The sequence below is a fragment of the Colletotrichum graminicola genome (assembly GCF_000149035.1).
Source record: "Colletotrichum graminicola M1.001 genomic scaffold supercont1.14, whole genome shotgun sequence".
Classification (NCBI taxonomy): domain Eukaryota; kingdom Fungi; phylum Ascomycota; class Sordariomycetes; order Glomerellales; family Glomerellaceae; genus Colletotrichum; species Colletotrichum graminicola.
Genome location: NW_007361018.1, coordinates 90,050 through 113,023, shown reverse-complemented (window position 1 = coordinate 113,023; position 22,974 = coordinate 90,050). Strand labels below are relative to the sequence as shown.

At 52.6% G+C, this 22,974-nt stretch overlaps 9 protein-coding genes across 9 annotated transcripts; 6 read left to right on the top strand and 3 right to left on the bottom strand.

The window, feature by feature from the left end:
* Nucleotides 1-689: 689 nt before the first annotated feature.
* GLRG_04387 (ADP-ribosylation factor family protein) lies at nt 690-1,552 on the top strand (the record flags this gene model as incomplete). The annotated part of the gene is made up of 4 exons (XM_008095072.1): nt 690-739; nt 893-965; nt 1,017-1,036; nt 1,144-1,552. 4 exons carry the CDS (start codon nt 690-692, stop codon nt 1,550-1,552), a joined length of 552 nt encoding a protein of 183 aa, XP_008093263.1.
* A 2,812-nt stretch (nt 1,553-4,364) lies between these two features.
* On the bottom strand, nt 4,365-5,501 carry GLRG_04386 (glycosyltransferase family 17; the record flags this gene model as incomplete). The annotated part of the gene is made up of 1 exon (XM_008095071.1): nt 4,365-5,501. One exon carries the CDS (start codon nt 5,499-5,501, stop codon nt 4,365-4,367), a length of 1,137 nt encoding a protein of 378 aa, XP_008093262.1.
* Nucleotides 5,502-8,409: 2,908 nt separating this feature from the next.
* On the top strand, nt 8,410-9,719 carry GLRG_04385 (beta-eliminating lyase; the record flags this gene model as incomplete). The annotated part of the gene is made up of 3 exons (XM_008095070.1): nt 8,410-8,506; nt 8,582-8,840; nt 8,900-9,719. The coding sequence occupies 3 exons, from the start codon at nt 8,410-8,412 to the stop codon at nt 9,717-9,719; spliced, it is 1,176 nt and encodes a 391-aa protein (XP_008093261.1).
* Nucleotides 9,720-11,863: 2,144 nt separating this feature from the next.
* On the top strand, nt 11,864-14,103 carry GLRG_04384 (trehalase; the record flags this gene model as incomplete). The annotated part of the gene is made up of 4 exons (XM_008095069.1): nt 11,864-12,042; nt 12,130-12,485; nt 12,543-12,843; nt 12,900-14,103. 4 exons carry the CDS (start codon nt 11,864-11,866, stop codon nt 14,101-14,103), a joined length of 2,040 nt encoding a protein of 679 aa, XP_008093260.1.
* A 1,272-nt stretch (nt 14,104-15,375) lies between these two features.
* On the bottom strand, nt 15,376-15,960 carry GLRG_04383 (acetyltransferase; the record flags this gene model as incomplete). Its single annotated transcript, XM_008095068.1, has 1 exon — nt 15,376-15,960. The coding sequence occupies one exon, from the start codon at nt 15,958-15,960 to the stop codon at nt 15,376-15,378; it is 585 nt and encodes a 194-aa protein (XP_008093259.1).
* Nucleotides 15,961-16,816: 856 nt separating this feature from the next.
* Nucleotides 16,817-17,888, top strand: GLRG_04382 (SPFH domain/Band 7 family protein; the record flags this gene model as incomplete). Its single annotated transcript, XM_008095067.1, has 3 exons — nt 16,817-17,066; nt 17,157-17,512; nt 17,568-17,888. The coding sequence occupies 3 exons, from the start codon at nt 16,817-16,819 to the stop codon at nt 17,886-17,888; spliced, it is 927 nt and encodes a 308-aa protein (XP_008093258.1).
* Nucleotides 17,889-18,503: 615 nt separating this feature from the next.
* Nucleotides 18,504-18,986, top strand: GLRG_04381 (ubiquitin family protein; the record flags this gene model as incomplete). Its single annotated transcript, XM_008095066.1, has 4 exons — nt 18,504-18,514; nt 18,595-18,649; nt 18,731-18,813; nt 18,902-18,986. 4 exons carry the CDS (start codon nt 18,504-18,506, stop codon nt 18,984-18,986), a joined length of 234 nt encoding a protein of 77 aa, XP_008093257.1.
* Nucleotides 18,987-19,581: 595 nt separating this feature from the next.
* On the bottom strand, nt 19,582-20,826 carry GLRG_04380 (RNA polymerase II transcription factor SIII subunit A; the record flags this gene model as incomplete). The annotated part of the gene is made up of 1 exon (XM_008095065.1): nt 19,582-20,826. The coding sequence occupies one exon, from the start codon at nt 20,824-20,826 to the stop codon at nt 19,582-19,584; it is 1,245 nt and encodes a 414-aa protein (XP_008093256.1).
* Nucleotides 20,827-21,628: 802 nt separating this feature from the next.
* Nucleotides 21,629-22,883, top strand: GLRG_04379 (transcription initiation factor IIF; the record flags this gene model as incomplete). The annotated part of the gene is made up of 4 exons (XM_008095064.1): nt 21,629-21,904; nt 21,965-22,238; nt 22,289-22,491; nt 22,542-22,883. The coding sequence occupies 4 exons, from the start codon at nt 21,629-21,631 to the stop codon at nt 22,881-22,883; spliced, it is 1,095 nt and encodes a 364-aa protein (XP_008093255.1).
* Nucleotides 22,884-22,974: the final 91 nt, after the last annotated feature.

Sequence of the window (22,974 nt, the reverse complement as noted above, 5' to 3'; positions counted from 1 at the left end):
ACCAGGCCAGGCCAGGGTGCTCCAGTACCTAAGACCTTGCACCCACAACCCCTCCCCATCCCGTCTTTGCGTCTTTGCTGGTGGGACCTCACCCGTGCCTCCTCCGCCCCAAGGACAGGCCAGACCAGACCAGACAAGGTCAAGCGTCACCTGGGCTTTCTCTTCTCTTCTGGTTTCCATTACCTGCTGCACCTGCACCTGCACCTGCACCTGCACCGCTGCTTGCTTGTCATCACCCGCCAACGAGAAAGAGCGACTCTGCACCTTTTCCCGCCCCCATCATCGCACAAAGCCAACATCCTGCCGCCCATCAACCATCCATGCCCGCGAGACTCGACTTGCGACATTTGGTCGGCTACCACGGTTTATACGAGACATTTTTTATTCCTAATTTCGAAGGACGTCTGAGTGCATCGAATACTTAAACTTCCCGACCCAGAACCCCACACCCAGTGTTCTCTCTCACCGTCTCGCCGTCCTTCTTGAACGAGACAATCACCGTGCCGCCGCCGCCGCCAACCGTCGGCTTCCATCGTTGCGCGACTTTACCTACCGTTGCGCCGTGCCTGAATCAAACGCAAGCAAACCGTCGACAAGCACCCCCCAGTTGCTGTCAGCCTTCCAAATCCTATTTCCCCTCTACGCACTCTAGCGCATTGCCATCGCACTCGTGCTCATCATCCCCAACCATGGCGGGGCTTTTCCGGAAAGTTTACGACTGGTTGTTGAGAACGTTTTGGTGAGTGCACTGTGTTCGCGACGACGGACAGCGGGGTGATTCCCAGCGATTTGACGGCCCGCGCGCCCTGTCCCTGCCCCGCTGCCATCGCGCCCACCTTGCCTATCAGCCTTGATGGTGATATTCCGCGCCTGTGCTGATCCGCGATGACAGGGCGACCGAGATGGACGTGACGATGATCGGTCTGCAGAACGCGGGCAAGACATCTCTACTCCGAGTCCTCGCAGTAAGTCGACATCTCTGGATAGTCATGCCATCGCTAACCTTTTCCTTCTAGGGCGGCGAGTTCACGATCGAGTAAGCGACCTTTCACCTTCCCGATGCCCCAACAGCGACGAGCGTGCGGTGCTTTGCATGGTTGGGTTCCGCCAGCGGCATCTTCGGCTAACTGAGATCTCGTGCAGCTCGATCCCGACGGTCGGATTCAACATGAAGCGGGTGCAACGAGGGCACGTTACACTGAAGTGTTGGGACATTGGCGGCCAGCCCAGGTTCCGAACAATGTGGGAGAGATACTGCCGTGGCGTCAACGCCATCGTCTTCATCGTCGACATCGCCGATGTAGATTTGTTGCAGCAGGCCCGCGAAGAACTCCATGCACTAATGGGCCAAGCTTCTTTAAGAGAGATCCCACTTCTCGTATTAGGAAACAAGTCGGACCTTCCGCAAAAGTTATCAGTCGATGAGCTGATTGATGCGCTTGATCTCAAATCCATAGGCCACCGCGAGGTCTGTTGCTATGGCATCAGCGCCAAGGAAGAGACGAACCTGGACGCCGTCCTCCAGTGGCTCATGAAGTGGGCGAATAGATGAGGTATGAGGGCTGTCGCGTGTCGCGAGTCTCGGTCTATGGCATCTCGACCTTGTTTCGCCCACTCTAAACGCATCGCTAGATGTCAAGTAAGCGATCGTACACAGTCGGTGGCGTCGCGGTTCGAGACAGGGCCATGAAGCATATTGCGCGCGCGCGCTGGAGGTCCGGTGCTGAAGAGGTGTTGTATCCAAACGTGTCTTACAATTTGCGAACTATCCGGCGTTGATCGGTCTGCGACAGCATCAGTACTCCGTAGAGCCAGTGAGCCTGCTTGGCCCCATCTGCATTTTCCACCACATCGCGACCGGAGCTGTCTCGAGCGGTCCTTTGGATGTCGGAAGATATGATGCAGAAGCAAGGCACTTGCCTTTCGGTTGAGATTTTTTGTCGGGCGGGTAATTTTTCTTTTTCCTAGTTTGAGGAGGGCTTCATACCAGAGAGCTATCGAAGCGCACTGGTGTTACGGCAGTATACACGCAGTAGAGAGCAGCTAGCGGAGCGGGGGATGTAGGATCGGGTGAGCGGCCATAACGACGCTACGAAAGTAGACGAATGAATATCATGACTGATGCGGGATCGCTTGATTATCTGCGTGAATCGGATGGCCGTAGAACGGGTTACAGCGGAAGTGAAAACAGCTTTGGTTCGAGACAGACAGGTGCGACGGAGTCCTTCTGGGGCATGGTGGGGGATGGGGGTGTTCCTCGGTGGTTTAGTTGAAGATGTGGGTGAGACTTGAGAGTTGCGGCATGGAATAAGACGACGGAGGTTAAAAGGTCAACCGGTGTTCTACTGCGTAAAGGGAGTCGGGGAGAAATAGAAATGGTGGTACAGAGGAGAAGCGTCCGGGAAAAGAAGTAAATGAGTGATAGAGGGGGGAGGGACTCATGGGTATGATATGTTTCTGCTTCATCGTTCTCTCTCTTCTCCCTTCTGCCCATTCCTTTCTGGAGCTACCGACCATGCTGTAGGCAGTGCAGCACAGAGTAGGTACAAACAAGGAGCAGGGAAGACCAACTGCACACGGGGATAAGAGAGAGAGAGAAAAGTGCCAGCGCATCACGCATCAATGCATCGGCTTCTAGGTCCCTCCCCCAAAGGGAGGTGCTGCTGGCGCGCCATCATTGGTTGGCCAACCGACTCTTTCCCCATGCACACCTGCTCCTGCAGGGCCCCATGCTGGGATGGATTACTATGTAGAGGCGGCGAGGGGGGTGGTAGGAGAGAGAGAAAGAGAGAGAGAGAGAGAGAGAGAGAGAGAGAGAGAGAGAGAGAGAGAGAGAGAGAGAGAGAGAGAGAGAGAGAGGTCCTCAGAGTTCAGATCCAGTCTACCATCGGCTTAATGCGGATGGAGTCGCATCAAGAAATGCGCCTCTATCAGATGGGTAATTCAATAATTGAGTCCACCTGCGGAAATAATTAATATAATTGTCCCGGGTCACTTCATAAATTATTATTAGGGCATGGCAGTCTGAAGTCGTAGTACTTATCGCGGCCCGCTCGGAGGGGTCCATCAAATAAAGCGCGTGCCCGTTGGCCACGCCCGCCTACTATAGATGGATTGGGCAAGACAGGCATGTTTGTGTCTGTCGGCACTCCTTGATAGAACGAACGTACCTTAACTCGACTCATTCGTTTACCACTGCTAGGTGGCCATCCGTCCGGAGGTGTAGATACGATAAGTCTTACAGACAGAAAGTGCTACTCTCCGGCACGAAGCACCCCTCCATAGATTGGACACTGTATCATACTCGAGCGTCCTAGGTACTCCAATTAGCACCCAGTAACGTGAGGGACGCATGCTCAATCGGCGCCCTCTCTGTGTTTGGGTTGTAGTTAATGCAAATCACCCTGCGTTAGCACTTCGGAGGAATACATGAATCTCGGCGGTTGATCCCAGTGGAGGCGCTGGTTCAGTCAGATAAGGGTGATAGTGAAACTGTGGCTAAAAGCTTCGCTGTATATAGATCCAGGAGGCTATGGGCTAGTGCGGCAGTCCCAAGTGCGGAGTTCCGGCGCAAGGTTGCGAGAATGTCAGTAATACAGACACCCTAATGCCGTCTGAGTAGGGGGGGGGGGGGGGGGGGGGGGGGGTTGTCTGGGAAAGCGTGCAATATCAAGTGAAAGGTGTCGTCGTGGGAGTGGGAGAGGGGGAGACTGCGATGAAGAAGAGAAGAGAGAAAGAATGGGGAGAGAGCGCGGATTGAAGGATAGAGAAAAGTAAGGAGGGGGTTAAAAAAATAGGGCATATTTGTGTGTATGGAGATGGACTGTTCGAAAGCGCGATGCCACGATGAGTTGTCAGGGATGGCCTGGTGTTGCTCTGTACGCTAACTAGGTAATTACCACAAGACGAGCTGCCAATTCTGTGGACACCTACTCCCGCCGCTAGTCAAACCCCACATTGGATCGGTTAGGACAGAGCTGTTGGGGAAGGGGGGATAATGAGGAGAAGACTGTCTGTAGAGAAACCGGTCGACCCTTCAACGTTGTTTGTTTGAGAACGAAACTTGATTGGGCACACGGTAAATACACACTTACACTTGCCTAGCTGTTAATTGTGCCTGCTATTTCAACTCTGCTAACCACTACCTAGTAATGCTTCCGCACCCGCAATCAAATCTCGTTATGTCCAACCGCCAACTCCTTGCTTGGGAGGCTGCCTGAATGGCACTCATGGCTCTCCACACTTTATGGTATAAAGTCCGATCGATAGATTACTCTCTAGACGTAGAGGGCAATACATTCGACCAGTTTCACGATAAAAAACAATAAAAGTAAAAAATAAAAAGCAAGATGCACCTAAACCAGTCATGGATAGTCGGTGAACCCGGCCGAGGGTCCATCCCGATTCACCATGTATCCAAACCTCTGCGGTTGCTCGAGCAAGATGCTCGGCATGTCCGTATTGTTCTCCAGCCTCACGAACTGGTCAACGTCGCGGCCCCACAAGTCCTTTCCGCTCCTGATGGCCTCGGCGATGCGGTCTCTGTCGCGGAACCTCTCGCCGTTCATCCACTCGTGCGAGAAGGACGCCATCTTGGTGAGGAATTCATCGACCGTTGCGAAACAGCTCGAGCAGTGCCAGCACGCGTTTCCTAGATCCGCTTTCTCGAGCTCGTAAAGCGGCTTGAATCCGCCGTCACCCATCCGGAGGTTCGCCGGCAGGAGCGTGCGCGAGCCCTGATAGAAGGTCGCCTGCGGATGTTCCCATTCTGGCCCCGTATGTAGGAACTGGAAGCTGTAGTAATAGAACCGGCTGCGAAGGGTGAGGCGGCGGGGAAACCGGCACGTCCGCAGCACCAGCAATGTCTCGGGGCGGGCAATCTCATCGACGTCCGCTACGATGATGACGTCCCCATATGCCGGTGCCTGCCTGCCGACGAGCTTGGGGAAGACCTGGGAATACATGGCGTTCCGTTGGAGGTCCTCGTAGTCCCAAGACCTACGCGGGTTGAAGGTGGAGGGAAACTCGAGCTCGTGGTAGATGAGCTTGTCGTGGTACGGCTTGAACCGCTCCCAGTTTTCCTTAATGGTGAGTGGCTTGGGCTTCCCAGTGAAAGTCTTGGGAGACTCGACAATAACGAAGTAATCGACGTAGTTGTATGTGACGTTGAGACGGATTTCCATCCAGTCAAGCTCCGTGTTCACCATGAAGAGATCGTAGACTTTCCGCTGGCCGGACTCCGTCTGGGGCGTGAAGACGGGGTATCCATGGTGCTTGCAGAACTGGCTGGCGGCCTCGGAGGAGTAGAAGCCATGGTGATCGCTCTTGTTGCTAAAGTTCAGCCCACCCTTGGGAAGCTTCAGGGAGAGATCAAGCACCGAGATCCGATGTTCGAACCTGTCGAGGGCGGGGTGTTGGCTAATGTAGATAATCAAGCATACGCCTATGGCCAGCACAGCTTTCAGCAGGACCGGCGACCCCACGTGCCACTGCAAAACCATCGCACGGAATAGAAGGTGTGACAAGCTTGTAGGCGAGACCGTACGGGACAGTTGGCTGGTCCAAGTGCCTTTGGCAGAACTGACAAGGTCGAATGTCCTGTCTGCACGACACCGGTCCCCGGGGAGGGGGGGTGATGGAATCGGCGGGGCAGTTGTAACGCTTCTAGGTCGACATTGCTGATGATGCGAATGTGGAAGAGGAAGTATGGCGACGGGGGGGGTTTTGGCTTCCAGTCAGTGGTTAGGCCCGCAAGGAAGGTTCTAGGAAGACTCGGTAGGTTGGATAGGAGGCGCGAGTTGGAGGGGGCTAGGGTGAGTTAGGTACTCTCTCTCTCTCTCCGGGAAGAGCTTCCGGATGGCGGGTCAGTCGTCAACAAAGGAAGACAAGGTATGGCATAGGAAGGCTAGAGAAGGTGCGGGTTCCAAGTATAAGTAAGTGAGTTGGCGGCCCTTTGATGCGAATGTTTGTGTGTCGAGGCTCGGACGGGCTCGAGCACTGTTTTACCCACTGGCTAGGAATAGAGGGTGGCTTCGCATGAACTGTACCCGGACAGGCAGAAGGGGTAGAAGGTGCAGGCTTCACCATGGCTGCCGCTGCCGTACGAGCTACACCAGGTAGGTACTGAAAGTAGACAAGAGGAGCATGATGACGGCGCTTCAGACGGACCAAGGAACTCACCCCTTTCTCGGAACCACAGTCCTGTGCAAGCTGGAGAGAAGAGCCCCCTCCCGCTCATGTGTCACAGTCGTGTTTGCGTCGTCCGGTGTTGCGTTTTGAGAATTAGCAAACTAGGTAATGGCTATCGCCGTGTCTCCAAGGTCACCAGGGGAGGCTGGTTGCACTTGCACTCTTGTTTTTCTGTTTTAGAAACGCCGGGGGGGGGGGTCCTACAGTCTAGTCAATACATCGGACGAGCAGCTTTAGCTTCCACAGTCACTAGCAGCCTAATCAAAGGCCGATATCCGGTTGCAAGTCAGGGGAACCATCGCGATATCGTGCTCTATCAGGGGGTGGACCAATGCTTCGTCGGCCATTTATTGAGAAAATGACATGGAATAAAGTGAGACGGTTAGCGGGACCTGGTGCCGCCAAGCCGGGCTAGATAGCTGTCATTCGTTGCTGTCTGCAGGGTCGTGGCTGAACGAAGCTTTGGCTGGGCGTTACTAACTACGTACACTAGTACCTATTAGTGGATAATACTACCCAACTAGGTGCCTCTGTCAGCACTGATTGCTGAGTAACACCACACCGCCCCTGCGCAGAGCCATAGAGGGCGCGCCATCTATCCGTATCGTCGGCGGAATTCCACCGGTGGACATCATGTGTTTCTTTGTCATAGCTAGGCAGGGGATACTCATAAATCATGTCTCACACGGCGCTTCAGAGCATACATATGTAGTATGTTTTCCAAACCCCGTCTCCCAGGCAAGCCATGCCACTTCATCAGAGCTTGTCTACCGCACTCTCACCCTTCAAGCTGATTGTCGTGAGTGAGGGAGCTATGAACCTGGCCAAATGCAAGCTGTGTATGGGCTCATGACCGAGGGTCGTCATTGCTTGGTATGTCTGCTACTGTCCCGCTCCCTAGGGTTTCAAGCTGCGCCAAGCTGGCTCTTCAGGGGCCAAATCCGACACGTCCTTAGCAATTAGGCGGTCCGTGACTCGAGCACCTCTCTGAAACGCTATCGATCTTCATCTGTCTGTTCGAGTCGGCTCGGCTTTTGTAAGTCTGTACACCTAGGTTCGGGTAGTAGCTACAGCTACCTCTCTGTCATCCGTTGGGACTTTGGCTCACAATGCTCGAGACCACTTGAACATTCACCTTAAAGAAAAAGAAGTTCTCCACTTCTCCAAAACCCCGCAACCAACCCCAACGCGATGGCCAATCCCAATCTCAAACAAGCCATCAGACAAGCTGATAATGCCCCCCCCTGACAACCCGAGAGTACCGTGCACGATAACCGATAGGGGCCCGTGCACAGTTGAGCTGACAATGGATACAGTTATAGCCAATAGATAAGGGTATAGATAGAGGGAGAAAGTGGAAATAGAGGCAAAAAAATAGGGGCAATAGAGGTAACAGAGGGAAAAAACAGAGGGAAAAAAGGGATAGTCTTGGCTTATCCTAACCTAGAGCGCAGCAGAGGAAGCAGGGTGGGATAGACCATTCTAACCCTCCCTAGCAAAGCTGTTTTAGAATTACCTGAAGAAAAAGTACTGCTAGACTATGTGGAGCGAGAAGAACAAAAATTCTTGTTTAATTTAGACCTATAGACCCTTATAACATGTATGTGCGTATCTATTGGTTAGAGCCTTATCACCTACTCCACTGTCAGCTCAACTGTGCACGGGCCCCTATCGGTTATTGTGCACGGTACTCTCGGGTTGTCAGGGGGGGGGGCATTATCAGCTTGTCTGATCGCTCTCTTGAACCGGCCGGTTCGTTCCTACGGAGATCGAGATAAGATTGGCGACGCGACGTCGAGGGTTGGTTCCATTGATTTTCACCTTCCCGTCACCATTGGCCATTGAGATATCTTTGCTAAGCCCTTGAATCGAACCAATCTGTCGCAAATCACTCCCGTGTTGGCCACATAGACAAAATGAGCACAGTCAGAATACCTTGCAAGTCTACCAAGTCTCGTCGCCGCGGACTGCAACTCATTCCAACCCCGGCGCATTCCGCCGTATCATGATTCATCCGATCTCCCTCCGCCTGAGAACCCGCTCGGAACGCTAACCGGAGCACCCACAGTTACGTCCGGCCTGCATGCGCCCTTTATACGATGCTATAGCCGATCGACCCCGCTACGGCTGCCAACTGCCCTTCACGACTTCAACCAGTGCACTCTTCCACGCGCCAGGCTTTCCTTTTACACATCGTCGCCTCGTCCGTCATCGGGAACAATGTCTCCTTCCACTGTCAGCGATGTGACTAGCGGGGGTGCCTTTAAGCAGAACACCTGGGTTGGCCACTTCGGTGCTGCGGGATTCGATCTGCGGAGTGAGTTCAAGACCTCCCCGCCTCCCTCCGCCTTCCTCCGCCTCCCTAGTAGTACCCTCGATTAACCGCGAGAAGGTGATACCATGACTACCCCAACGGCCTCAATGCTTGCTGCGATCCAGTCTTGCAGCTTGCTGGATGATGTCTTTGCAGAAGACCCCACAACCATCGCGCTGGAGTCTCATGTCGCTAAGCTTGCCGGCAAGGACGCCGCTCTGATGGTTCTCTCGGGAACGATGGGCAACCAACTGGCCCTCCGGAGCCTCTTAACACAGCCTCCCTACAGTGTCTTGTGCGATCATCGCGCTCACATTATCAAGTATGAGGCGGGCGGGTTCGTCGATGTCTCTCACATATGGTGGTCTATGAAGCCTGCTAATCTTCCCCTGATAGGGTTGCCTCCTTGAGTGGAGCAATGGTCAAGCCCGTCGTACCACGGAACGGGGCCTATCTGACGTTGGAGGATATCGAGGCCACTGCCGATCTCGATGACGATGTCCACACTTGCCCTACCAAAGTCATCAGCTTGGAGAACACCATTAACGGCGTGATTACGCCCCTGGCCGAGGTCAAGAGGATAGCCGAGTTTGCGCGCAAGAACGACATTAAGCTTCACTGCGACGGCGCCAGACTATGGGAGGCTGTTGCTGCAGGTGCCGGTAGTTTGTCCGAGTACTGCTCCCTCTTTGACACTGTGAGCTTGTGTTTCTCCAAGGGCCTCGGTGCCCCGATCGGTAGCATCGTCGTGGGCAGTGCAGCACACATCAAGCATTCTCGATGGGTACGCAAATCCATTGGAGGTGGCCTTCGCCAATCTGGAGTTGTGGCGGCTCCCGCCAGAGTCGCCGTTGATGAGACATTCGGAAGGGGGCCCAGCGGTGAAGGCGGCCTTTTGAAGACATCACACGCCACTGCGAAGAAGATTGAGCAACTCTGGACCAGCCTGGGTGGCAAGCTCACTCATCCTGTGGAGACCAACATGTGTTGGCTCGACCTGGACGCCGCGGGATGCAGCACAGAGGCTTTTGTTGCATTTGGGAAAGAGGCGGGGTTGAAGCTGATTGGGAACCGACTGGTTGTTCATTACCAGATCGCCCAGAACGAAGATGAGGTTCTCCCAAGACTAGAGCGAGTGTTTCGACAAGCCTTGGAAGGTCATGGCTCGGGGGCAAAGCAGAGTCACGGGCCAGCAAACATCTACAAGCCCCGATGAGATGCTCTCCCAGTGATTCGATAATGATTACCAATAACAGAGGAGCATAATCGCTGAAACCAGATCTTTGATGGGCTACATACCTGATTGACGGCGTTAGTAATGAATGCTTCTTACGAAACACAGCATTCCCTTCTCAACTTTTCTCTTCTACTCATAAAAATAGGCAGAGCTAAATGAAGCAGGATGGCTTTGATTCTGGAAGTAAAACCCGATCGCTTTCCTTTTTTGACATTAAGCAGGGTCGACAGTAACATAACCTACCTTCTTCATATTACCAATGGCCAGTTGTCTCTGGGGCAATATTTCAGTCGTATTTTAGCCTACGAGCGAAGCCGGGAGCATTGGAGGTTGGAGGGTGTTCCCATTTGGCACGAGTTACGTTCAGAGTCCCAACGACCTTCGACTGTCCGGTTTGATTTCTCAAGAGATTCCGCTCAGCTATACAATGTTAACGGCCTGCCCAACTAAGCCATTTTATGCTTGTACAGGAAACCCAGCCATACAACGCCGCCCGAGTGTGGGGAACTTGAAGAGTAGTTTGAAGCCACTACTCATACTCCTTTGCAACCAAAAGGCCAGTAAGATATGAATAAGACAGAAACTACGGCTTCGGTTGATATCCGATTGATAGCAAATGCAGATGATTACTGACCGTCTCAGATTGTCATTTTCTGCTTTCATAGGGCCAAATTGCCCTTTCCGAGTGATGACGGGTTTTGCAGAAAAAAGTAATAGTTCCAAGTATTTAGTGTCTTGCACACCATGAACCTCGGTTCCATGTTCACCCGGACGACCGGGAACTTGCACAGGGCATACTCAAGGTTGGAGGTACCGACGACATTATACCGGCAAATTCTCAAGCGGCATCTTGTAAAGCCTTGTATACCTCGTCCAACCTTGAGCCATGCCTTGCCGCAGGGCCTTGCTGAGTCTCTGAACCAGGCTTGTCTTTTTCGCGCTATATTGTGAGCATCTCCCAAAAACAGGCCAAGAAATGTGCCGTCTGACCAGAGCGAGCCAAGTAAACCCCAAGGATGCTTCCACCGCCGCTGACATAGCTGACCACGGGCGAGCGTGAGACAGCGTTAGTGAGACATCATCAATGGCCTGTCCGGGGCCATTTCCGGGGAAGTGTGGAGAAAAGCTCCGAGGGTGCCGAGGTTCTCCGCATAGGTCGGCCCGCTCGGCTCTCCAATTAAAATGTCGGGACTATCGCAAGCGCCAGCACAGTTCCCAGAGCATACCTAGGTGAACCATTCCTTGTGCTTTGGTTCTCTTGCCCATCCTTGTTGACGTCACCTTCCACGGCTCCAGCGTAATGACATAGTAGGCCCGTCACCCACACCCTATGCAAGCCTTAATACCCTTAGCACACACCTTACCTTGCTGCAGCTCATCGAACCTGTCGACGTTTCTGGAACCTACATGCCCCCCTCGTTTCCCCAGAACCGAGAAACAATCTGAGAGGCTGGGAGAAACCCGACAGCCAACCTATCGTATGACGCCTTTGCAGTAGCTCTACCTCAAGAAAGATGGATAATGCGGGGAGAGCTGACTACCTAGCTATCTACAAGTGGACCTAGCGGGCCAGCCAGCCAGATTCGTTAAACCCTGGCTCGGTGTGCCAATATTCTGTCTCGTTTCGTAGGTAATTGCGTATTGTGGCGTCCAACGTGTCGTCTGCCGTGCCGCTAGCCATGATGCGCTACCTAAGACTTTGATGGCGCTGGAATGGACTTGGACCCAGCATATCCCCATTCCAACGGTTCTCCTCGGCAGCCCATACATTTCGGAGGTTGTAGGGGAGTAAGGTGCAATCGTCTGATTTCAATGCCTGCAATCCCGGAAACTACCCCTGCTACTCTTCCCCTCCCGCTCTTCTGCCGTTGCCTTGTCTTGGTTACTGACGATCCCTCGCAACGTCGAACCCGTCCAAGCCCCCTCCCCTTTCTCTTAGCGAAGCTGCACTGGTATTGGTAGCTCACCACGTGTTATGTGATGTGCGTTCCCCCATATATACCTCGTTGTGAACCTCGTCATCCGAAGTCGCCAGGTTCTCCCTTACGTTTCTTGCTCCTCTCGTCTCATATTACTTGTTGCTGTGCGACGGATAGCTCTTCTTGAGAGCTCTATTGGACGCCATGATCAATATCGCACTGGCCCTTGCAGCTCTTTCTGTTTTACCCCAGGCAGCTCAAGCTCTCTACGAGAATGGCTCTGTCATTGCCCCATGTGACTCACCCATCTACTGTCATGGCGAAATATTGAAGGAGATAGAGCTGGCGAGACCCTTCTCTGACTCGAAGACATTTGTGGATATGTAAGCGTGTTTTGGGGTCTCCCCCCCCCCCCCCCCCCCCCCAACACTCATAATTGATCTTCCTTAACCTCCATTATTTGTTTGCAGGCCTGCTACCAAATCCTTGGAAGCTATCCAAGCCGCCTTCAACAAACTAGCAAAGCCACTAAGCAACAACACCGAGCTCAACGACTTCCTGCTCGACAACTTCGCTCAGGCAGGCAACGAGCTCAAAGAAGTTCCGAAGGAGCAGTTGATAACGGACCCGAAGTTTCTCAACAACATCAACGACACTGTAATCAAGGAGTTCTCCCAAAAGGTTATCGACATTTGGCCCGACCTCACCCGCACCTACGTCGGATCGGGCGGCAACACTTCGTTTCCCAACAGTTTTATTCCAGTTAATCGAACATTTGTGGTTGCTGGAGGGCGATTCCGTGAGCCTTATTACTGGGACAGCTATTGTATAGTGGAACTCCGTTCCTTCGAAGCAATTCCCTTTTTCTAATACTCGTTGATAGGGATTCTTGAGGGGCTATTGCGAACAGGTGGTGCCTTTACCGAAATATCCAAGAACACCATTGAAAACTTCCTCGACTTTGTGGAAAACTTTGGCTTTGTGCCTAACGGAGCTCGTGTCTACTACTTGAATCGCTCACAGCCTCCGTTGTTGGCGCAAATGGTGCGCCTGTATGTGGAGTACACCAACGACAGGAGCATTCTCGACCGGGCAGTTCCGCTTTTGATCAAAGAACATGAGTTCTGGACCACCAACCGAACTGTTGAAGTCCGGAAGGATGGCAATACCTACATTTTGAGCCGGTAAGTCGGCTCAGTTTCCAGGACACTAAAGCGGAAGCTGACCGCCGGGTCTCCAGGTACGACGTGGCCAACACGCAACCCCGCCCTGAATCTTACCGAGAAGACTACACTACTGCTACAAACAGCTCATACTACTCAACAAGCGGGATAATATACCCAGAAGTTGAGACTCTGAACGAGACCGAAAAGGCTCGTTTATACGCCAACTTGGCCTCCGGTGCCGAAAGTGGCTGGGATTACAGTTCTCGCTGGATTGCTAGACCTGCGGATGCGAAGAGGGATGTTTACTTCCCTTTGCGGTCTTTGAACATTCTCGAAACCGTGCCGGTGGATCTCAATGCCATCATGTACTGGAATGAGATAACCATTGCGGCATTTTTAACCTCTACAGGCAACGGCACTGGAGCGGCTTCTTGGACTCAACAGGCACACAAACGTAGCGATGCGATGTATAACCTGATGTGGAACTCGACTTTGTCCAGTTACTTTGACTACAATATCACTGCGGGGGCGCAAAACATCTTCATCCCTAGAGATGACGATGCTAGCGATGTCGAAACTAACACTGCTGGTTCGGAGCAGCAAGTCGTCTTCTCAGTTGCTCAATTTTATCCTTTCTGGACGGGAGCCGCGCCAGATCACCTCAAGAACAACCCTTACGCTGTGAAGGAGGCATTCGAGCGCGTGGAGAAGTATCTGGACAATAAAAAGGGTGGCATCCCGGCCACAAATCTTGTGACCGGACAACAGTGGGATCAGCCGAATGTCTGGCCACCGCTGATGCACATTCTCATGGAAGGATTGCGTAAAACGCCCGCTACCTTTGGCGAATCAGACCCCTCATGGCGCGACGTTCAAAGCCTTGCCCTTCGTCTCGGACAACGTTATTTGGACTCGACCTTTTGCACATGGTATGCAACAGGAGGCTCCACAAGCGAGACCCCCCAATTGCAGGGGCTGTCCTCCCAAAACGTGGGCACCATGTTCGAGAAATACGGCGACAACGCAACCAATGTCGCCGGAGGTGGAGGGGAGTACGAGGTGGTCGAAGGCTTCGGCTGGACGAACGGCGTTCTGATCTGGGCTGTCGATGTGTTTGGAAACGACTTGAAGCGGCCAGACTGTGGAAATATCACAGCGGCAAGCGTCCACCCCGGAAAGAGGAGCTTGCCTCAACGAGCTGTTGAGTTGAACTACTACGATGCATCCTGGACTAAGAGGTTTGGCAGGCGTGCCTTGGAGGCGAAGGACAAGTCATGAGGCCGGTGAGGAATCAGTGGCGATTGTTGTGCTCTCTCCGCTGTAGGGCATCGATGCTGCAGAGACGCTGTTGGATGCAATAGATTAACCTTCCTGATAGATATTGCATACTTTCTTTTGGAGACATCACCTGATTCATTTACTAAGCGAAACTACTGCACTTGCGTTCTCTTCTCGTCACCATTGTATTGCAAGTAGTCTAACATTCAGGGGTACGAGGGAAACTGCGTTACTAAATGGGCTACGAACGACGAGGAATAGTGACCGTGAAGAAATCAAGTAGACACAATATCAGAATGAATAATGCAGATATATTGAGTTCGTCACAATGGATACGAGTGTTCAATTACCTCTTTGACCCCTCTAGCATCTTCAGTCAAGTCCACGTTTCTCAGTCAGGTCTCTATCTGATGCATCTGCATATTGGCCCCGGACCCCACCTTCCTCTACGCCCATCTGCTCGGAACGTTTCCGTCCTAGCCTACAAGCTCATGTTAATACTGAGTGGTTTGTATACATGTGCGGCCTCAAGAGGAAACGCCTCGTAGTTGTGACTCAGTCCTGGATGGTATCTGGGAGAGGGTTTTTGTTGCATTCAAAGATACGATTTGATTCGTATTGCCAACATCCTAGCGCAAGAGAGGCTTATAATCATGGGTTTTGCTAGTCACTCCGGTCTTCGCAGGTTGCAATTTCCCCGGCCTTGATACACACATCAACGAGATAACAACTGATGGAGTATCGGACGACACGGTAAGCATAGTGAAAGCCTACGACACTGGCGACGAGGTAAATCGGCTCAAGGAAGATCAATTTTGATATTAGTTCACCTATCAAAGCGTACTGTAAATGCTTCCTGGTCCCGGTCACACGTATCAGTAACCATATGCTTGGTCCGGATCTTGAAAATGATGGCGTACTAAGTAACACAGCCATGCATTGCATTATCGCCAAGTTGTACCGTTTCTGTTTCTCCCCGATATCAACGAGACTGGAGTTTCATGATATGGAAGCCGTGCTTGGTGATGAATTGTTACAGCTAGTGACGCTGTCGTCAAAAGGGTTGCCCCCGATGATGAGACGACGACAAAGCCATGGGCGCAAGACTTCCCACGCTGTTGGGCCCATATTGCTTGCTCCAAGAGTAGCTGGGGGCTGTCTTCTTGGCGCTAAAGTTCCTTCCAGTCCTACCGACATAATATTGATCCCTATCTCTGATGTCCTCATCACCTCACCATCATTCGCGCCACGCACTTCAATTAAAGCTGCAGGTCAGGAGAGACTCTCGTGTCTAAGAATCGAGAAAATCAACAGATCAAGGACTCGGCCTTGCTTCTCAACGGCTTGCCTCTTGGTGCCTTCGTGTGTCCAACCAGCCTTCTCGAGCACTCTCCGACTCGCCGTGTTAGTGCTAAACATGGATGCCTCCAACCTCAAGAGTTCAGGGCTGTTCTCGAAGCAGAATCTGCAGAGAGCTATCAAGGCCTCACTTGCGAAGCCCTGTCCCCAGTACTCCTCGCCAATCCAGTAGCCGAGCTCCCAGGTGCGATGCAGCACATCGTTGCCCCGAATGATGCCCATATTGCCGACGTAAGCCCCGTCCTTTGCTCTACAAACAGCGAAGTTGTTGCCCGGATCTTTTACGCAGAGTTTGAGCCAGCATTCGGCATGCTCGAGCAGATAAGGCGAGGGAAAGGTGTTCCGCATGTTCCCTGCTATCTTGAGGTTGTTGGCTAGCCGTGCCATATCCGGGGCGTCGGCGAGGGTGGAGGGCCGAATGAAGAGCCGGCTTGTGATTATTACAGCACCACCAGCCGTGCCATTACTATGAGTAGCAGTTTGTGTTGTGGAGGACATATTTGCTGGTTGAGTTGACAGTACGACCTATATAACGAAAAGGGGCGTCGAGAAAAAAAAAAAAAAAAAAAAAGAGGGTGTTTTCTCAGAACAGGAAGAAAAACACCGAGTCGCCTGGACAAAATCATGCGGCTTCAGAGCGTAGTGGAGAGTAACCAACAAAGATAGTTAGCCCTTCTTCGGTACCAAGAGCTACAAGCTCATGCTGCGGCAGGGTGTTCTCATGCATGAATCACGGGAGATAGGGACCAGAACAGAGAGCCTGTTGGGAAAGAAGAAGGGTTACTACGCCTTCTCAATGTAGTAGATATGACCCTGCCCGGTCAGCGGCGTTACGCCCGTCGTATCGTATCTAGAGAGGTAGCAAAAGGCCCATGGGTGTATTTTTCCTGCTGCGTTCAAGAACCGGCATTGATAGATGAATTCGCTTGCTTCAGTGCCAGTCCGGTCTTTGGGCGACCAGCTGGAAAGAGCTATCGCCAGGCGGCAGCTATATAAACATAGTGTACGGAGTAGCTCAGCTCAGCTTTGCGGATGATACAGCCGTGGTCTGTGCGCTACCAAAAACTCATGACGGCCAGTAGGAGGCTAGGAGCTGGCTGCCTGAGGTGCCATGTCGCTGGCTGCCAGTGGCTCCTCTCTCTCATGCCGAGAGCACCGGCCAACACCAATTTTCGAGCTCTGCTAGGCGACCGTGACGTTGAAGACTGACAAAGCTCCGCTCCACCCATCATTATCTGCATTGTCTAAAGCCGCAGCACCCACGCCCACTCGATCGACGACAACCCGACTCATCATTCCATTTCCTTGAGCTGTTTAGTCACCTCGACGGACAACCCTGCCACCAGCCTTCATCATGTCTGGAGGAAGAAGCCCCATTGAGGAGGCCTACGTACGCCTTAGGCGTGTTGCCGAGCAGCAGCAGAAGCGCGGCGGCGGCGGCATGCCCGGTGGCCCTCGCGGCGCCGGTATGGGACTGGCGAGTGTTGTTCTTCTTGGAGGTGCTGCATTTCTGGCTCAGAATGCGCTGTTCAACGTCGATGGTGGTCACAGAGCGATCAAGTACCGGAGGACAAGTGGTGTGAGCAAGGAGATCTATGCCGAAGGTATAACTAGCACTCCCCTCTAGTGCCTACAGCAAGCGCTGTTGTCGCGACTTTGAAGCTACAACAGACTGACTCGGTACTACTCTCCAGGAACTCATTTCGTCATCCCCTGGTTCGAGACTCCCGTCACCTACGACGTTCGTGCGAAGCCTAGAAACGTCGCCTCCCTTACCGGAACCAAGGACTTGCAGATGGTCAACATCACCTGCCGTGTTCTTTCTAGACCCGATATCAAGGCCTTACCCCAGATCTACCGCACATTGGGTACCGACTATGACGAGAGAGTACTGCCGTCCATCGTCAATGAGGTCCTCAAGAGTGTCGTTGCTCAGTTCAACGCTTCTCAGCTCATCACCCAGAGAGAGATGGTTGCCAAGCTGGTCCGCGAGAACCTTTCCCGGCGTGCCGCGCGGTTCAACATCCTCTTGGACGATGTGTCTCTGACAGTATGTCTTTTCGCTCCTTGCGTCTTCAAGTCTGTGTGCTAATTTGGCTATGTAGCACCTTGCATTTTCTCCCGAATTCACGGCTGCTGTCGAGGCGAAGCAGGTTGCTCAGCAGGAGGCTCAGCGCGCAGCCTTCGTTGTCGACAAGGCCCGCCAGGAGAAGCAGGCTATGGTCGTCAAGGCCCAGGGTGAGGCCCGCTCCGCCGAGCTGATTGGAGAGGCCATCAAGAAGAGCAAAGCATATGTCGAACTGAAGAAGATCGAGAATGCCCGTGCCATCGCTCAACAGATGCAGGAGTCTGGCAGCAAGAACAGACTGCTGCTCGACTCTGAGGGCTTGGGCCTGAACGTGTTTGAAGATCGCGACCAGAAATGAGGCGGTTACTTGTCGAGTGCAAAAAAGAAAAATCCCCTGTATTCCTACGGTCTTTGAAGACTTGTACTATAATGAAAACGCCTGAGAGCTTCGGACACAACCTTCATTCGCATATGCGTGAGGAAAGGGCTAGTGTATATTAGAAATCGTGTAAGAAGGAACACAATCCACTCGATGAATGCCGCTCCGGCAAGGGCAAGATCTAATTCAGCTGCAAAATGGTGATTGGCACATACTTGCCCTCTATACTCCGTAGATTATTCTTCGTCTCTGCATATAAGACACCTGAGCCAACAGTTCGTTTCGGTTGGCTTGCGCAGCACAGACCATGAATGTGTGGAAGAGCTCGACGTGGGGCCAGGCATTTCTGGGCTACCCCCCTGTTCGACACTACAATATTACATACCTAGTAAGGCCCCTCCCCCACTATGACTTACTACTGCTCATTGCCCGCCTCGCAAGCTCGACTGTGAATCGTGCAACTCTCACATCTCCAACTGGACGAACGAACGAACCACGTCGAAAGGAAGCCACCCACGAACACACATTCCTGCATCTGCTTTTGAATTCGTAATACATCTTCACGTTTTCCCAATCAAGTTTTGATCCGTCAAGATGTTGATCAAGTGCGTGCGCTCCGACCACTCAGTGGCGAGAGGTTCCCTCCTCCGAAACAGCATAAAACTGATTGCGGGAACCAACACAGGGTGCGAACGTTGACCGGCAAGGAGATTGAGCTCGATATCGAAAACGAATACAAGGTGCGGAGTTGAAGCCCCTCCCTTGATCTCTTTCAGGGAATGCTCAAGAACAGAGGCATTGTCTGACCGGTCCAACAATAGGTCTCGCAGATCAAGGAAAAGGTGGAGGAGAAGGAGGGCATCCCCCCTGTTCAGCAGAGGTTGATCTATGGCGGCAAGCAAATGTAAGTCTGCACTAAACACGAGCGGTCCTTCCGAGTTGGACAACGTGGGCAGAACACCCGACTGATGCGATGCGCACTCATGCAATAGGGTCGATGACAAGTCCGCATCCGAGTATGGCCTCGAGGCCGGTGCCACATTGCATCTGGTCCTTGCCCTGCGTGGTGGCAACTGAATCGGCTAGCCGTAAATGAGTACCGACCAAGGTGAACAACGTCTCGATGACTCTCTTGCCCCAAGAACATTGGCGCGGCACTGGAGTGGCTAGGCTGCTGATGAAATGAGACATGCCTGCCATCTCTTGTTCGGGGAAGAACGGCCCTTGTAGTCAACGGGTTAAGGGCAATTTGATAGATGCAGTGACGAACAGGAACAGCCTTGCACTTGGGTGCTGGATCTGGACAGGGGTCCACACATAAGCAATTGTGACTAGGAAGACACGGCGATAGAACATCCGCCCACTAGGAGCAAACGTCGGTGGTTCAATGATGCATGAAACTTCATATTTTACTTGAAAAGCCGATCCACCAAGCATATTCAAAATCAACCTCTGGGTTATGCATATGCCTAAACTTAGGCCTATGTTGATGCCTACAGCTTGTAGGCTGGGGTACATTCTGAAGCAAGTGGGTATATGCCAAATCCTGCTGACGCCTGAATTCCAATATCATATACCATCCGTGTCTCTCAACGCCTTAATATATATCACAAGTGCGCAAAGAGTATTCAACCCCCCACTAAATCAATAATGTGCAAGGCCACTCAATGCCTCAGCGTCTGCCTTTTTTCTTGGGCATGAATATGTCAACCGCCTTCCTCTTTCTAGGCAGCTCCTGGTTACTCAAGGTCGGGCGAGTCGGTTGCATTTCGTCAAGGAATGCGGGCAACGGTGGCGACTGCGGGCCATTGTTCTGGGCAAGTACTTTGTGGGCGCGGGACGGCTCTGCAATTCTGATGGCTGGTTCGGGTTTGGGCGGAGGTCTTTCGACTCTAATGTTGCTCTTTGCCCGAGGTGCATTTCCGAGAATGCCGCCACCACGTCGTAGACCTGCCGAATGCAGCTTCAACGAGGGAGGAGAGAGTTTAGATCCAGAGCTGGAGCTGGCGGATGTGGAGAGATTGCGATCTTTGGACCCTGTAGGCTTGTTGAGGGGGGAGATGGGGCCAGCCGAGCTGCCGGTCTTGCCGCCCTTCTGCCTGGGCGTTCCTTCGTCGCCGAACAGATCGCCACCCTCATCGTCTGACGAGTCAGAAACATAAGTGGTCTTGGATGCCGCGACATATGTGGAATGCGTGGGAGGGCGGCTGCTGGTAGATGTGGGTCGAAATACCGGCTGAGTTGAGATCCGATGCTCGGCGGCCATCGAAGGCGGAGCCTTGCCCAGTCGTGGGGCTCTGATCAAACCTGTAGGGACGGCCAGGTTGCTTCTTATGCCAACAATCTCCTTGGCCTCTCTACGGGCTTTCTTCATAACACTGGCGCCTGTGGTCGTCTTCATCCTGCTTCCGGCCGCGAAGCTGAGGGAGCTGGGGAGTTCCTTTCCTCCCCGACCTCGCGTTCCGAAAGTCCGTCCTGTTTTGGGTGGCTTTGGGAGGAACCTCGCAAACTTTGGATCAACGATCCTGCTGACATTGTTATCCTTCTTCTGTTGCAGGCCTTGGACCCTCGCAAGCAACTCAGCCTCGGCCTGTTGTTGGGCATGACGGCGTTCCTCGGCATATCGTTCGTATATCTTGTACCATTTCGACGGGTTCTTGGGGGCATAGTTCTTATCGTGGCTTTCCGTTGGAAACTCCTTTTTAATGAGGCGCAGCCAAATTTCGGAGGTTTCGCCTTGGATATGAGGGGAGTTGATTTCGATCTCGCGGAGCTGGGCTGGGTTCGTGACCCTCATGAGAATGTCGCGGACATGATGGTATTGAAGGGTGTCTCCGTTTCCAACACTGCTCAGTTCAGTGATGTGTCTTTGGCACACCGCAACGCACAGTTCGGCGAGCGATTTGACAGGAGCCATGATTTCTGTTGCAGCTGTATACAAAGAAACTAGCTTCGTGTTATTCGAGTCTTGGTGCTAACGTATGGGTTCGGGATGGGTGATGAAGGTCCGAATCGCAGTCTCATTGTTGACGAAGACTGGCGCCGCAGATGGTGTGGGAAAGCTTTCAAAAAGAGTTCGAGTAGGCCCTCAAGGCCCTGTGACAAGGAGAATCCGATCCAATGCGATGCTTGGCTTTTGTTGTTGCTGTTGTCAGCCTTCGTGGCGACATGGAAAGGCAGGAGGACGGGTGGTTTTAAATAGGTCACGACGCTGGAGTTCCAGGTTTGTGGTGGGGCATGCACCTTTTGAGTGGCTGCCCAGAGCCGGCTTGGGCTCACACCCCTGGCCGGAATGGGGATCGACGCACATTCGATAGCATGTACGGATACTAGTCTGTGCTTCGATCTTGCCTATAAGTTCTTGGTCTTTACATCCTCTTCAAACGTAGCTTACAGTGGATATTCTTTTCAATAGAGTCTACTCTATGCTTATGTACCTTAAGCACTTTACAAAGAAGATTGTACAGTATTAATCTGGAAGCCGCAGTTACCTCAACTCGTTACTTTGATTAAAGCGAAGCCAGTGTCAGTATGTCACATGACATTACGCTAGTCTTCATCTACCCACCTACCAGGTAGGTACCTTAGGTGCTACAGTGGGTAACTTTAACTTGGACTATTCCTTCGTCATTACGGATAACCATCAACTTCACACCTCAACTGAATATCGCGGGTTCCGCAACGCCAAAAGTACCTCTCCATCAGATCACACTTTCAACATGGCAGAATCCACGTACATCAAACCGGAACCATTCATCAAACCCGATCCTGAAGCTGTGACGGCCTCTCCCCTTGACGACGACGACCTGTACGAAGATGCCGGCGATCTCGAGTTCTTCGACCAGTATAGCGACCAGGGCTCCTTTGGCCAAGCATACTTGGCCCGTGTGCCAAAGGACTTGTGGGAAGCATGGGACAGCCTACCGGATGACGCTGAGATTGAAGTCGGCACGATGCGACAGTGGGACGTTGTGCGCCCAGATGGCAACGTTGAGGTATGATGTATGACGGACTGTGAAGGACTGGACAGCTGCTCAGTTGATTGTTTTATCTAGCACCGCTTCAAAATGCTACTCAACTCCGACCGAGCCGAACATCAACTGATGCCCAAGGAATATGATCTGGAGATGGGCAAGGAACTTGCGCGCAGCACTTTTGTCTTCACTGAAGAGGACCTGCCTGGCTTCAAGGCCAAGTCCAAGGCGAGAACCGACGCGGCCAACGCTGGTATCCCAGCCCGTTTTCTGCGGCCCAAGGCAGACAAAGTGGAGAAAAAGCCGTTCGAGAAGGGCCGTCGTTGGCAGCCCTACTACCGCAAGGCGATTCCTAGTAAGCTCGAACCACGTCAGCTGTCATAAATCAGGTCTAACTTTGCGTAGAGAAAACGAAGATTGCCGCTAGAATTCAGTACGAGCTTGCTTGCAAGCCTGTTGATAACGCCGAGAGTCAAGCAATCCTACAGCGGAAGCAGGTCGAGGCCCAGAGGCCGAAGCACACGCTTCAGATCATGGAGCAGCGCGCAGCTAACAGTATTATACACCATGGTTCGGCTGCTGCTGTGGAGAAGTTCGGCTCCTTTATCGTGAGTAGCAAATCATCAGTGCGTTGTGTTTCACCGCTAACGCAGCACAGAAAACATCTGCACCCACCAAGGCCACAAAGCCCAAAAAGGCCGAGAACAGAGCTGCCCGTATGTCGGAAGAACAGCTTCTCGACGGTCTTATGGAGGCTTTCAGAAAGTACGAGTACTGGAAAATGTCTATTCTCAAGGCCAGGTTCGACCAGCCCGAAGCTTTCTTGCGCCAGACTCTGGAGAAGATCGCGGTGCTCAACCGATCGGGTATCCACGCCAATGAATGGTCTCTACAAGAGCATCTGAAAAGTATGGCTTCCGGCGCAACCAGCGAGACCGCCCCAGAAGAAGCCGCCGCCGAAGACGACGATGAGGAAGTGGCTATGGAGGATGTTGTATAAATGATTGTACTGTTATCACATGGTTTGCGGACTTCAAAGCCTGAAAGGCGTTGCATGGCGTTTGGATGGGCACTGCTCGACTATTTTCGAG